Below are 14468 nucleotides of genomic sequence, written 5' to 3'. Positions count from 1 at the left end.
GGGTGCCTGGCCAGCCTGGGTGAGGGGCTGATGGCTGTTTGCAGTCTGGCCACAGCCCCTTCAGGGTAGGGGGTCCTGCTGGGGTGCCTGGCCATCCTGAGTGAGGGGCTGAGGGCCGTTTGCAGGCTTGCCACAGCCCCTTCAGGGTGGGGGGTCCTGCTGGGGTGCCTGGCCAGTCTGGGTGAGGGGCTGATGGTTGTTTGCAGGCTGGCCATGGCCCCCAGCCACCCAAGCTCCCAGTGAAGGCTGGCTGGAAGCAGGTATCTGGGATTTATTTGCCTTCTATAATTGAAACTTTGTTGCCATGAGCAGAGGCCACAGCTAGCTCAGGGCAGGCGGGAAGCTGCACTTCCTCCATCGCCAGGGCAACCAAGCCTCCTGCTTGCTCCAGGTCTGTGGCTGCTGGCCGCCATCTTGGTTGGGTTAATTTGCATATAGTCGCTCTGATTGGCTGGTGGGCGTGGCTTGGGCATAGCAAAGGTATGGTCAATTAGCACCTTTGTCTTTTATTAGTGTACATTGAAAGGGTTAAATAAAATAAAACGGGGCAGAAAAAGACACGTTGTGCTTAGCAGATATCTTGCAGAGAGCTTGCAGCCTTGAACACATCATAGCTCAGATAACCAGAAGACACCTGGCATGGGAGGAACCAAGGATGGACCAGAACTTTACGTCAGCAGAGCAGCTTGCAGCCAGCAAAAATCAATAAAAACCTATCTCTCCCTGTTCTCTTCACCGACGACCCCTCAGTCTAGCCCACCTGCACCCAGTTGGTCGGATTTGCCTGACATCTCAAGAAAACTGCAAAGGTAGAGAACTGGAAGGATAGAAGTGCAGAAAAGCTGTTAAAAGAAGCTCAGAATATCTATGTACATAAAAATAAGAAAGGCAAAAACAAAACTTACATAATCTTACACGTTTTAATTTGCCAGCTTTTAGTTTTTATCACAGAAGGTCTCTTGTACTTTGTTAAAGTATATTTTCTTAAAAGCAAAAGTGCATTTAAAGTGCATTCATAAATGTTAATCTGAGAAATGCCAACTGATAATTTTCTGGTAATCATTGAAAAATTAACATTTCTAAAAGTGAACAATTCTAATACATTTCAAAGAAGAAAAAAAAAGAGAAGGCCAGTACAAGTTTCTGATGGTATGCCAGAAAGAAAGAATATTAAAGTAGAAATACTTAATGGAAAGACTGAGGCATGGTTATGCATTTTTGAAGGACATAGAAGGAAGGTTTGAAGGCTAATTTGGAAGTGTGAAATTTGTGAAGGTTATATATGTAATAAGAAGAAAAAGAGAAATGTTACAAGGAAATTATTAAAAGAGACAGGCCAGTAATCCAGGACAAGCAGAACAGGGAAACTGAGATGTTTAAACAGCAATTTGCAACCACCTAGAAAACTCTGTCTTCCCTAAACCAAGGACACTTAAAAGTCAATGATTTGCATTTTGCCTCCCTAAACAGAGGGTCAGTAACTTATGCCAAAGTGATCAGAGAGACTAATAGAAGAAATCCAATTAGTGTCATTTGCTGTCCACACCCAAGGACAAATAAAGTTAGGAAATAAGCCTTATTTTGGTCAGTTCTTTTCTAGTAAAATAATTATATTAATCAGGTATTTAATAAAAAAGGACCATATTCCAATCATAGGAACTGAAGTTTGTTGGCCTATGTTCCTGTCTAATACACTTTAATATTTAATCTTTTGGTAAAATCAAGTTTGACAATCCTTCAAGGGTTTGAATTTTAAGAAACTTTCTCTTAATCTAAAATTAGCTTTAAATCATCCCAATAGGCTCTGAAATGCCTCAAATGTTTGTTTTCTTTCTCATAAAGTAAAATTTTATACTAACGGTACATAGGAACAGTTATAACTGTTATAACTAATGGTTATTAATTATGTCTCTATATAAAAGCCTAAGCAACCATCGCAACCAAATGGACGACCAAACAGCCTGCATGGGGTGACCAGGCCGGCAGGGTGTTAGTGAGGGACAACCAAACGACTGAGCAGCAGGTTGCAAAGATGGCGGCACCCACAGCCAATAAAGAGGGAAGATGCTAATTGACTGCCACGCCCTCAAAGATGATGGCACACATAACCACAAGATGGCGGCGCCCAGTCCCCTCAGCCCTGCAAGGGACTCCGCGCACCTGCCTCCAGAGTCCCCCAGTCCCCTCAGCCCCCCAGCCACCCAGGGCCGGCCCGAGGCGCAGGCTGCTGCCTAGCCACAAAGGGCCGCCCGAGGCTCATGTAATGAGGGCCTGCCGAAACGTGCGCTGCCAGCAGTGGCAGCAGCAGAGGTGTGGATGGCACCTACCCCTGATCGCCGGGTTGCCTCCCACCCCTGAGGGACTCCCGGACTGTGAGAGGGGGCAGGCCGGGCTGAGGGACTCCCCATCCAGTGCATGAATTTTCATGCCCCGGGCCTCTAGTCTATACATATAAAAGCCTAAGTGACCATATGACCGGTCAACCGAACGACCTGTCAACTGGTTGCTATGACGCGCACTGACCACCAGGGCGCAGACACTCAACCCAGAAGCTGTCCCCTGGTGGTCAGTGTGCTCCCACAGCCAACCTCCCGTGGCCTGCCGACCTCCTGCGGTCCCTCCCCTCAGACAGCTGGCCCCGATTGGGACTGGGTGAGAAGGCCCCCATTGCCTACCAGGCCGAGGGACCCCACCGGTGCATGATTTCGTGCCCTGGGCCTCTAGTAATATTACAGAATGTTGGGTTTCACAGAAAGGACAACATTCCATGTCATTTACATGATAATGGAATCCATAACCGTGCCATTTTAAATTTCTTCTTGTCGTTTGGAGACAGTTATTGCTTTATTATAATGCCTTTGGAAAATATTACATCTTTTGAAGAGTCCATAGGAAGGACTGGCAAGGAAAATCAGAAAATCTTAAAGCAGGTCAGTGTATTTTTCTGCCTATATGATCCCTCCGAAATTTGGCAATTCTTAATAAATGATTCATGGCAATACATTTCTTTGCATAAATTCAGTAAGACCGGTTTCCAATGGTGGTTTTGTTGACCGAAAACTTTGACTGAGTGTCATGTTTTAAAGAGACCTGTCTGGATTCTAAAGACTTGAAGCCAGAAAAAGTCAACAGAAAAATCGATGGGCCAGGAGCCCGAGCGGCGGCTGCGCAGTCCCTCTGGGGAGGGCGTCGGGGGCATCAGTCTGGGCGCTGGGGCCTCACCTGGAAGGACTGTGGGTGCTGCGGCCGCAGTCGGTGGTCAGCACGCAGCGATGCCCGCCCAGACCTCAGGCCACTGAAATTCACCAGTAATCCTGACCCTTCCAGCCGCCCCAGGATTTCGAAAGAACTGGAAGAAAAAGCTCAAATCGCTAACATTGAGAGCTTAATGTGTGCCAGACACGGATCTGCATTCATTTGCATAAATTAAATCATTTAATTTTTATAAACCCCTGTGACCTAGGTAAAAATAAAAAGACTTCAAGCCAAAACAGTGCCATAGAGAAAGCTTGATATTTTGCTCAGTAGCCCTAAAAATGGCTGGCGCTGGAGCGTCAGGCCCATACCCTGCCATCGCTGTCAGTTGGCCTGAGTGGAAGGGGAGGGACAAGGGCGCCTCTGCGTCCCTGCAGAACAACCCCCCCCCACCCCCCCCCACACACACATACACTCTAGGCTGCGATGAGGAGGAGGGCTGCTGAAATGAGCCTTGAAGACTAGGGCATGGGCCCGGGTACAGCCACTGAAGATGAGGAACTCACCTAACCCAGCAGTAACTGCAGGCAGGCCTGAGGGCAGCTGGATGGCATGGCTTCCGTGCCCTACGGGGCCCATTGAGACTCAATCATGAAATTCCGGCAAAGGTGGTCAGTTACCATTCCTGTTGTATTTATGCAAGCAATCAGGCCAAATTGAATGCAATAAATAAGTTAGTCTTATTTGGCTGTTTTAATAAAAGGGTGAATTTAAGGAGAACAATTCTATTTCAATAGAAGTAATTAGAACTGAAATGTTTTCTTTCCCTTCCACCAGACCATTGGTTGTAACTCTTGCAGTTCTAATTGCTCAATAATACTAAATTTTATAATACAGTCTGTCTCCGCCAGGCCACAAGCCCACTTCCTTCTCTGCCCAGGCCTCATCGTCCCTGTGACAGACAGGAGGATCTCTTGGCTCTGAAAGAAAACTCCATCCCTCTTCAGCATGGAGTAGCCAGAGGAGCCCACTGATGTACGTTTTCCCTGAAAGAATTCAGAGCCAGGGACCTTGAGGGGATGGTTAGGCAGTTAGACAGACATGAGCAGAGCGAGGACGATGGTCCAACTGGAGAAGAAATAGATGGGACCCTGAGACGTGATTCTCACCACTCCACCAGCTCTGAAGCCGGAAATGAAGAAACCTGTGCACATTCCCTGTCCCTTCCTCAAAGAAAGCCAACAGGCTTAAAACAGCTAATAGAGACAGAACCAGGAAGCCCTGAAGCCCCAGATGTTACTCCAGACCAGGTCTCTGGACTGCCAGTACAATCCTTAGGTAATAAAGATGGAAAAATCCTGAGTTGCTGAACACCCTACTCCCTTGCTTTGAGTCTTCTATTAAATCCCTAGGGCTGAGAATCAGCTTGAGGATCAAGGAGGAGGGAAGAATTATGGGGAAAATGAGACATTTTCAGGGGGTTAGGAATCTGAATATGTACCAGTAATTTAATACACATTCTTGCTAATCTATGGTCTAGTCCAGTGATGGCGAACCTATGACATACGTGTCAGAGGTGACATGCGAACTCATTTTTTGGTTGATTTTTCTTTGTTAAATGGCATTTAAATATATAAAATAAATATCAAAAATATAAATCTTTGCTTTACTATGGTTGCAAATATCAAAAAATTCCTATATGTGACACAGCACCAGAGTTAAATTAGGGTTTTTCAAAATGCTGACACACCGAGCTCAAAAGGTTCGCCATCACTGGTCTAGTCACTGGCCCTCCTTTACTTATCTGGTCCTGCAAGACCTGTTTACCTAAGGACTACCCACGTTTTAGAGAGGCCATGAACCATGAACAACACACAACCCCCAGAGGGAGTCATCAGTGCTGGCGCCAGGCCAGGCCTTGAGATGTGGTCCCACTGCCCTCAGCCCAGCACAGGAGGCTTTTTGCAGAGCCCGCCGAAGGTCCGGAAGTCCCAGCCCATATTTGGGAGACAAAGAAACCTAAGGGTATAAAGGGAAAGCGTCCTCCATATTGACTTGCTCAGGATTTGGAGAGAAACAGCGTCCCCTGAGGCCTATACTGGTCCATGTGAAACATCTGAAAATAAATGGTGTTTCCTGGTACCCCTGCGGGTCGCCTTGTAAATTCTGTAACAATTTCACCCAGGACCAGGTGCTGGACCACCCCCCTCACTCTGACAGCACATCATCTGAGGAGTCCCAGGGGAGAGATCCATGTCTCTCTCTCTCCCTCCCTCTCTAAAAAAGAAAATCAATAATAAAGAAAACATGTTTAGACGAGGCAAATTGACCGAGACAGGAAGTTGAACAGCAGCAGCTGGGAGAGGGGAGATACTGATGACTGGAGACAAGTTTCTGTTTGGAGTGATGCAATGATTTGGAACTAGATGGTGGTGATGGTTGCACAATAGTGTGACTGCAGTTAATATCACTGAATTGCACTCATAAATCGCTAAACTATCGTATTTTATGTGATTTCTATTTTACTCCGATTTTTAAAAACAGTTGCAAGGACCAGCTCCTGAGCCAGGAGGGGCTGCCTTCCTTTGGCGGAAGAGGGAGGCGTTTGGCTGGGCCTGTGGTTTCTGCTGCCCACCATGAGGAATTCGTAGATTTCAAGTTCAGTAGGAACCCACCTGCACTAAGTGGGGGAGTGTAGACAGATCACAGCTGCAACTGGGGAGGCGAGGCGGGGAGTGCTGGTCAGTGGCCTCTGTCGGGGACTTCGCATTCTGTTCTCCAGGGCCAGGCCTTCCTTTACGGGATTGGAACCCTCGGGGAACCCGTCCTGGGACGGCCTCTCTGGCGGCGCTGTGTCCCGGGAAGGATGTGTGATGCAGCTCATTTAAGGCGACAGCTGGGCCCCGGGAACCAGGAGCTGCCGCTCTTCACAGGCTCCATTTCACCCAGGACCAGGCGCTGGGCCGCCCCCCTCGCCTGCCCGCATGTGGTCTGAGGAGTCCCAGGTGAGTGTGGGTTTGCAGGATAGACGTGCTGATTCCTGAGCCCTCCCACCCCCTGGCCCAGAGGAACCCAGGGCTGTGAGGTCTGAGGCCCTCGTCTCAGGCTGTGACCAGTTTAGACTCACTGGTCCTGAAGGGTAGACGGGCTGGAGCCCTGAGAGCCCGCAGCCCCTGGCTGGCTGCCCTCGCTGTCCAGGGCTGTGCTGTGGTTCTGCCATGGGGAGGTGGGCGCTTGGATCCCCTCATGGGGGAGATGGAAGGATGGGGCAGGGAGGGCGGGAGGAACACGACCCACACTGCCCACTGTTCCCACCGCCTGGCCTGGGAAACACTAGAACATGTGCATCAGGGTGGCCGGCTGGTGCCCTGAGCTGCCCCTGCCATGCACACCCCCAGCAGGAACCTTCTCTCCTCTGAGCCCTCACGCCTGCTCTGAGCTGACCTGGTGAGCTTTGGTGTCTCAGACCTAGGCTTGGGTCCTCGCTGTGAGGGCCTGGGGCACGTGACCGCTCTTGGAGCCCAGCGGCTGTAGGACATGGGCCAGCATGGCCAGCTTCTGAATGGATGGGGAGGGACGAGGATGAGACACCAAGGCCCTGTGGGTGTGGGCCGGCATCATGGTGGAGACCCTCCAGGCACCGGCCTCAGCTAGACAGGGGGAGGGGAGGCAACTAGAAAAGGCCTCAGCCCATTTTTATTAAATGGCTCAATGGGAGGACCTAGTGGACGTGTCAGGAAACAGCTGAGCCCATAGCACGCAGCCAATGAGGAACCGGAGGACGGCCGATTAAGTGGACTGTGTTCCCGCCCCAGGTGAGCCTGTGCAATGGGCGGACACCCGCTCTCCAGAGCGCAGTCAAGGTCTGGATTTCACCGCACTTCTGTCTCCGAGTCCCTATTTGAGTTCGGACAGGTGAGCCTGTCTCACAGTAACTGTCTACAATGGGGGTGTCCACAGTGCCCACCGCCCGGGCCATGTGAGGTCAGGATGGGGGAGCCCTCGGTGCAGGCGGTGCCCTGTCCCAGACCTTGCTGAGGTGGCCATGGCCCTGCATCTGAGCTCTGCTGCCGCTCCCCTCCAGACTCTGCCAGATCCAGCAGGCAGCAGCCCTGGCCCTGCCGGTGGGCACCCAAGGCCCAAACCTGTACCCTCTGCTCTGAGCCCAGCGGGATGCCCTACAGTCTCTGCCTGGGATCCAGCTGGAGGTGACACCGTTTCCTCCCCAGGCCATTCTCTTTAAACAGAGCACGCTCCCTGTACCCTGAGGGTGTGGCCGAAGCTGAGTCCATTGTACTGGTCCAGATGCAACTGCCCATGGGGTCGGGGGCACCAATGAGGACCAGCAGCCTGAGGTCCGCCCTGGCACTGACACCTCTCTGACCCTCTTTCCTCCGTATAAATGAGGGGGGCACCCCACTTCCTGAGCAGGACACGAGGAGAGACTGTACAGGAAGCTGAGGTCATGAGGGCAAAGGGGGTTGCCAGAGGGAGAAGCGGCTTTATTCAGTAAGAGCTGGGGAGGGAGGTGGGCTCTTGGGACAGGACATTAGAGCCGATGGCTGCGGACATCTGAGCCCCTCAGAGTCACCAGTGGGGGGCTCAGGGGACGGCCTCAGCGTCGTCCAAGGCTGGCACAGGGCCAGCCTCGTCTTCGTTCACGGTGGGCAGTGCCTGGTAGGTCTGGGTCCAGTACTGCAGGTAGCTGCTCCTCAGGTGCTGCTTCATGGACTGGCCATCCATCTTGTTGTTAATCTCCAGGTAGTTGCCGTTTTCCTGGGTGTAGGGCTCCCATTGGGTGGGCACAGCCATGTGGCCCTGGTTGGGGTCCCTGCAGATGAGAGAAAAGGCCGGGTGGGGTCTGATCGCTCACAGGAGGCTGGAGACCTCCATGCTGATCCGATCCACCAGGGCCTCACTGTCTCCTGGACACGGGCTGGGCATGTGTGTGAACTGAGGCCCAGCCAGACTCCCCTCCTTAGTTTTACCCGCACTAAAGATATTATTCTGTTTATTTCAATGGAGTGAAAAGGAGGGGGAGAGACAGAGAGAAAGCAACATTGATGTGAGAGTGACATCCCCAACACGCCCACCAGGGCCGGGGTTTGAGCCCGCAACTGAGGTACCTGCCCTTGACGGGAATCAAACCCGGGACCCTTCAGGACACTGGTCCAGGCTCTATCTACTGAGCCAAACCAGCCAGGGCCCTTCCAGTACATCCTATCCTCACACACAGGGGGTACTTAGGCTCAGCGAGGTTACGTGTACGTAAGGGGACAGGCATGTGGGCTCAGGTGGCAGGAGGCCTGGCCCAGCCTTACCCCACCTTACCCAGTTCTGGCAAAGTTGGTCCAGTAGGCGATCATGGTCCGGGAGACAGTCCTGTCTTGGGCGCGGTAGCTCAGGGGGGTGGCGAAGGGCCTCCCAAACACGTATTGGAGGTCATCGGCGTGGTCGGCGCCCACCCAGCTGGGGTAGAATAGTTTGCGAGAGGGGTGGGAGAACAGGTAGGAGTAGGTCCGGGCACTCCTGAGGAGGGAGGGACAGGGCCCAGGTTGGCAGGGAACTCACCTGGGCTGCCTAGCCCAGAGCTGGGCCCTGGAGGGAAGCCATGGGGAAAGCAGGAGGATCCGGGAAATCCCCAGACTCAGGAGGGACCTGGATCCCAGCACCGGGGAAGGGAAGCCCAAGGGGTTGTGGGTTCTGAGATTTCAAGTGTATCCACACTTCCCTCCCCAAAGCCTATGGAGGTGTCTTCCTTCCTCTTCTCTGCAATGAATTTGTGATCTTCAGCAGATGGTATCGTTTTCTCTCCCTTCCGTGTCAGCATTCCTAACTTACTTTTTGTTTTCACTGGAGGTTTACCAGGTGGCCGCAGGCCAAAGTTGTTTTGAATGTTGGCAAACTCCAAACCCACAACAGAGACCAGCATCCCCTGTTCTGTTCCCCTCAGTGTGGGGAGGCGGCAGGCTGTAGGCGCTGCCCGGGGAGGCCTTTGGGCTGAGGAGGGCTCTATAAAGGCCCCTGAGCTGGGAGGAGAGAAGGGGCCTTCTCAAGTCTCGTCAGGCCTGGGAAAGGCAGATGGTGCAGGCACTGCTGGGACCCCATCACGGCTTTCCCGGGCCTCCCTGACCCCCTGAGCCGCCCACTGGGAGGCCTTGCTGGGCAGGTCCATGACCCAGGCCTCCCCTGGCCCAGCCCTCACTTGGCATTGGCTCTGTGCTGGGCCACATCTATCTTCGCGGGCATCAGGAAGAAGTAGTCGGTTGCAAAGTCCACCACCGTCTTTCTCTTGGCCAGCTGGGAGGAGTCCTGGGCCCAGGACGCCGAGTAGAAGTCATAGGTGGCATTGGCACCTCTGGGCCCCTTGGCAATGGTGACCCAGCTGACAAACTTGTAGAAGTCCTTCCTGTAGGGACCAAGCCAGCACTGGACCCTGTACCCAGTTAGTGGGAGGAGACCCATATATACCCCCACCTCCACCGCCACCCCACCCCAGGGGGCTGCAGATGGCCCGCTACATCTGTCGACCTCCTCCCTCACCTGATGCCTCTCCAAGAGGCCCCCAGGTACCACCCTGGGCCCTGCGCCCTACTCACCCCGTAATGGGCAACAGGTCAATGTCGACAGCCGGTACGAATAATCTGACAATGAAGTGGGCATCCATGTTGTTGGTGCCAGCGATGTAGTCAATGTCGGCCGTGTTGGCGAAAAGGTTGATGGGCTCATCAGGGATAAAGTCTCCATCAATGACAGGGACAAGGACCAATATGTCGGCTGCATGGAGAGCAGCGGGTTCTAGCACCTTCCAGAGGCCCCCTGCCAGGCCTCCTGCCTGGGGGTCCTCTGCCTCCTCTGATCCAGACCAGGGTCCTCAGCCTGTCCCCTGACATGTGCCGGACAATTCTATGTCCTGGGCTGCCCTGCGGGTGTGGAGCAGCTTCTCTGACCCCACCTGCTGATGTCAGCACCCCCCAGTGTGGCAACCCAGACTGTGTGCAGACTGCTACAGGCTCCCTGGGGCCAAACCGTCCCGCTGACAGCCACTGGGCCTGAGGCGCGCCTGTCCTGTCCTGGAGTGGGCATCCCTCTCTCCCTCTCTTCTTGCTCGGCCAGAATTGGGAGGAGGAAGGCCAAGAGCAATTGAGGAACCGCTGGAGTGAGGGCTGGCTTGTGCTGGTCTGTGAGCCAGGGACTGTGCCAGGTCCGCATTGCCCGTCCTCCCCCCGGAAGCCTGAATGTCCCCTTAAGAGACTGCATGGCTGGCTCAGGAGAGTCAGCAGTCGGCTAGGTCAGCGGTCACCAACCTTTCAGTACTGACAGACCACCAGAGGTGACTGCTGGTACTAGTTCAAAGGCGCTTGGTCTGGTCCCTACAATTGGGTGCAAATGATTGTAGGTGGCATGGTTGGGGGTATGCCCAAATGCACACCCGCTTCCCAAAGGGGTCAGGACCCAGGGAGGATATGACGCCCTCAGCACAGCCAGTGGGGTCACACAGGCATCAGGGCCATGGTGGCATGTTGCTGCCTACAGGTACCAGTGAGCGGGTGATGGGCCAGGCTGCAGACCCGGCACTTCCTCCCTTCTTGGGGAGCATGGCCGGCCCCCCATGTGGAGCTCCCACTCACACGCCTTGCCGAGTGGGTTAATCTTATGGGCCCGCGTCAGGGCCCGGGGGTCGGTGGCCTTCAGACACTTGGCCATCCTGGCTGTATCGTCCTGGGGGCAGCCCACCTTCTTGGCGATCTGGGGGTTCGGGGGAGACAGGTAGGTGATGTCACTGCAGGGCAGATGACCATGGGGATCGGGACAGGGCATGGACAGGAGGTAACCCTCCCCCATCCCCTACCCCAGCTCCCCTTTACCTGCTTGGCCCAGCTGAGAGGGTCCCTCTGGATGGCCCAGGAGGCCACTGCCGTGCCGCTCTGGCTGATGGCTCGCCGGATGAGGCCCTTGTTGTAGGGAGAGAGGGTCTGCAACACACAGATGTTCTGTTACCATGGCCTCGCCTCTCCTGCCACACCCAGGCTCACCCAGAAACTACAAGACTATCAGCTTCATGCTGTTCCCCACAGCCCCAATTAGCTCCCCCAACACTCTGGGAGGAAGGCCCGCCCTCCAGGGGTCCCCAGACCTGCAGAGAGACGCTGGCACCTCCGGCTGATACCCCAAAGATGGTGATGTTGTCGGGGTCCCCCCCGAAGGCTGCAATGTTCCTCTTCACCCACGCGATGGCCATGTGCTGGTCCCAAAGGCCGTAGTTACCTGGGGCGGGTGGGGGAGCTCATCAGGGACTGGGGTGGGGGAGAGTGTTCTCCATGTGGAGGCCCCTGTCAATCCCCAGGATGGCGCAGGGCGGGTCCCCAGGAACCTGGTTGAATGGGGTGTTGGAGGGGGTGTGGGGCTCAGGTAGGGGACCAGGAGCATGAGGGCCAGGCTGCTCATCTCTCTCCCTGACACTGTCCCTCCTGTCTGTCCCATGGCTCCCTGTCCCATGAGTCACCACCTCACTGTCTGATCTTCTGTCTCTCCCTGGGTCCCTGTCCACACTCTCTGGTCTCCCTGGAACCCTGTACGTGCTTCCTGGTCTTCCTGGAATCCTGTCCCCACTCCCTGGTCATCCTGGGTCCCTGTCCCTGCTCACTGGTCATCCTGGAACCCTGTCCCCACTCCCTAGTCGTCCTGGGTCCCTGTCCCACTCCCTGGTCGTCCTGGGTCCCTTTCCCTGCTCACTGGTCGTCCTGGGTCCCTGTCCCCACTCCCTGGTCGTCCTGGGTCCCTGTCCCTGCTCACTGGTCGTCCTGGGTCCCTGTCCCCACTCCCTGGTCGTCCTGGGTCCCTGTCCCTGCTCACTGGTCGTCCTGGGTCCCTGTCCCCACTCCCTGGTCATCCTGGGTCCCTGTCCCCACTCCCTGGTTGTCCTGGATCCCTGTCCCTGCTCCTGGTCATCCTGGGTCCCCGTGCCTGCTCACTGATCTCCCTGGGTCCCTGCCGGGCTGGCTGGCAGCCTCTTCTCTCGCTACAGTGCGGATGGGCTCCTGTGTCTCACTGTCCATCCCCAGTTTCCTGCTCTGCCAGTAGAATTCTGGGTCTTTCTGGGAGACTGTCAGGAGTTGTTGGGAGAAAGCGGTGCAGAAGGGCCCCCCAACTGCTCCCTCACCCCTGGCCCAAGGCTCCGAACACACCTGGCAGGTTGGCGTCCCCAGTGCTGAGGAAGCCCAGCGGGCCGAGGCGGTAGTTGAAGGTGACCACAATGACATTGCCCCGCGTGGCGATCTCCTCCCCATCGTGGTGATAGTTATTGAAGAAGCTTTTTTCTTGGGCGGACCCGGAGAAGAAGCCACCACCGTAGATCCAGATCATGACAGGCAGGTTCTGGGAAACTGAGGCAGGAGAGCAGGCCCCGTGACCCCAGCTGCCCCTCCCTATTTCTTCTGGGTGCTTGTTTCAGGGAATTTCAGCTCTGGAGCCCCCACAAGCGAAGGGGCTGGGCAGGGCTGGGCCTCTGGCTGCCTGGGCGCTTCATGCAGGTTCAGGGACCTGGAGGGCATGGGGTGGGCGGATGTACCTTCCTTCTGGCCCTGGGGGACCCAAATGTTGAGGTAGAGGCAGTCCTCGGAGCCCTTGGTATTTAACGGGATGAGAGGGGTTTGTAGGCATTGCTGCTTGAAGTCCTTGGCCTTCAGGGTCCCTGTGGGAGGGCAGAGGGGCTGCCGTGAGGATGGTGGCCCCACCAGCCACCCCAGGCACTGAGCCAGCCCGGCACCCACCCACCAACTCCCACCTTGCCAGCCGGGGTGCGGCTGGGGGTTCTCCAGGACCTCGGGCGGGGCGGCGAAGGGGATGCCCTTGAAGATGTCCACAGAGCGGCCGCCGATGCCGAAGAGGCCGAGCTTCTTGTTGACGCCCTCCACGAAGCCCCCTTCCGTGTGCACCACGCCCAGCTGGGGAGAGGGCCAGGCTCAGGGGGCGCAGGCTGGGTGGGGTGGGGCGCAGGCTGGGTGGGGTGGACACCCCTGCTGGCTCTAGGGGTCCAGGACAGCTTCCAGGTGGGTTCCCTAGTCACGCCCGCCTGTAGCTGTGGGTTCCTGTGGAAGCCCCGATCCTCGCCCCGTAGCAGGTCCCTGAGGAAGGAGACCCCGTCTCTGCCCCGGGGCTTCTGAGTGACCCTGGAGGGGCCCCGGCCACTGGCAAGCAGGTGGGTGTCGCCCTCAGGGGGCCGGGCTCCGGGTTGAACTAGACCCAGGTCCAGACTCCTGTTCCGACGCTGGGGGCTGTGATGGGCAACCTGCTGGCCTGCTCAGGGCCCAGCTCCCTTCTGTGCGGGGCCATGGCCATCCCCGGACAGAGGAACACCCTGAGGGCCATGGTGGCCAAGGCGGACTCCGCAAATCAGCACTGAGGACACTAGTGACCCTGGGGTTTTGTTTGTGTTTGGCGTCAGTGCACCCTGTGTGCCCTGGAGAGCGCCTGTACCAGAACTTATTCGTGGTTTCTGATGTTCAGGTTTGCGAGCGTCCTGTATTTGACCTGCGCCTGGGCCACAGCGTGAGCGTGGATGCAGGAGCAGAGGAAGGGCCAGGAAAGTGCCTGCTGGGTGTGGGCTCTCGGGGGCTTTTCCTGCCAGCGCCTCACCTGCCTGCCCCCCTCCCCTCTACCCTCCCTACCTTCCATCTGAGGTGCCCGACCCAGTTCCCAGGCCGGGTTTGGGGAGCAGACAGGGTCCCTCCTCGCCCGCTGGGCTCTTGCTTACCGTTGCTGCGCTCACTACTGCCAAGCAGCAGGCGAGGCCTAAGACAGCCAGCTCCAGGCGCCCCATGGTGCGTGTGCCTGTCTCAGGGCCCCTGCCTCTGAGCAGGGGTATTTATGGGGCGGGACATCCGGGAGACATCCGGGAGCCAGGGCTGGCAGCTCCCTGTGGATGGTTCCCGTCCCCTCCCCTTACTCTGCCCATTCCTCCGGGCAGGACACCTGGGGCCAGGATAGCTGCCCTTTCCAGCCAGGCTCAGGGCCAAGGTCATGCAGGTGTGGGCACACACACACACACTTAGACACACACACACACATGTATAGCTACTGTTCCCGGGCAGGGATGGTCCACCTTTGCCAGGACCCGCAGATCCGGGTGGCTGGTGCCCTCAGCCCACCTGGCCGGTTACTGGGAATGGTCAGGTGACCTGGGAAGGGGCTACAGGGACTCGGCTGAGTGCACAGTGCCCTGCATTATGGCTCATTGACAAGGGCCTGGGCTCACCCTCAGAGAAGGGGGC

The 14468-nt window shown here is 55.9% G+C and overlaps 1 protein-coding gene across 1 annotated transcript in view; it reads right to left on the bottom strand.

Annotated features, from left to right (window-relative positions):
• LOC132212513 (bile salt-activated lipase-like) overlaps positions 1-14058 on the bottom strand; it is a 51359-nt gene extending 37301 nt beyond the window's left edge. Inside the window, 1 exon segment of the mRNA XM_059658403.1 lies at positions 13952-14058. Within this exon segment, the coding sequence (XP_059514386.1) occupies positions 13952-14017 (66 nt within the window). The 5' untranslated portion in view covers positions 14018-14058.
• Between the last annotated feature and the right edge of the window lie 410 nt (positions 14059-14468).

Source organism: Myotis daubentonii, chromosome 11, assembly GCF_963259705.1.
Source record: "Myotis daubentonii chromosome 11, mMyoDau2.1, whole genome shotgun sequence".
NCBI lineage: Eukaryota > Metazoa > Chordata > Mammalia > Chiroptera > Vespertilionidae > Myotis > Myotis daubentonii.
This window is presented reverse-complemented; position numbering and strand designations above follow the sequence as displayed.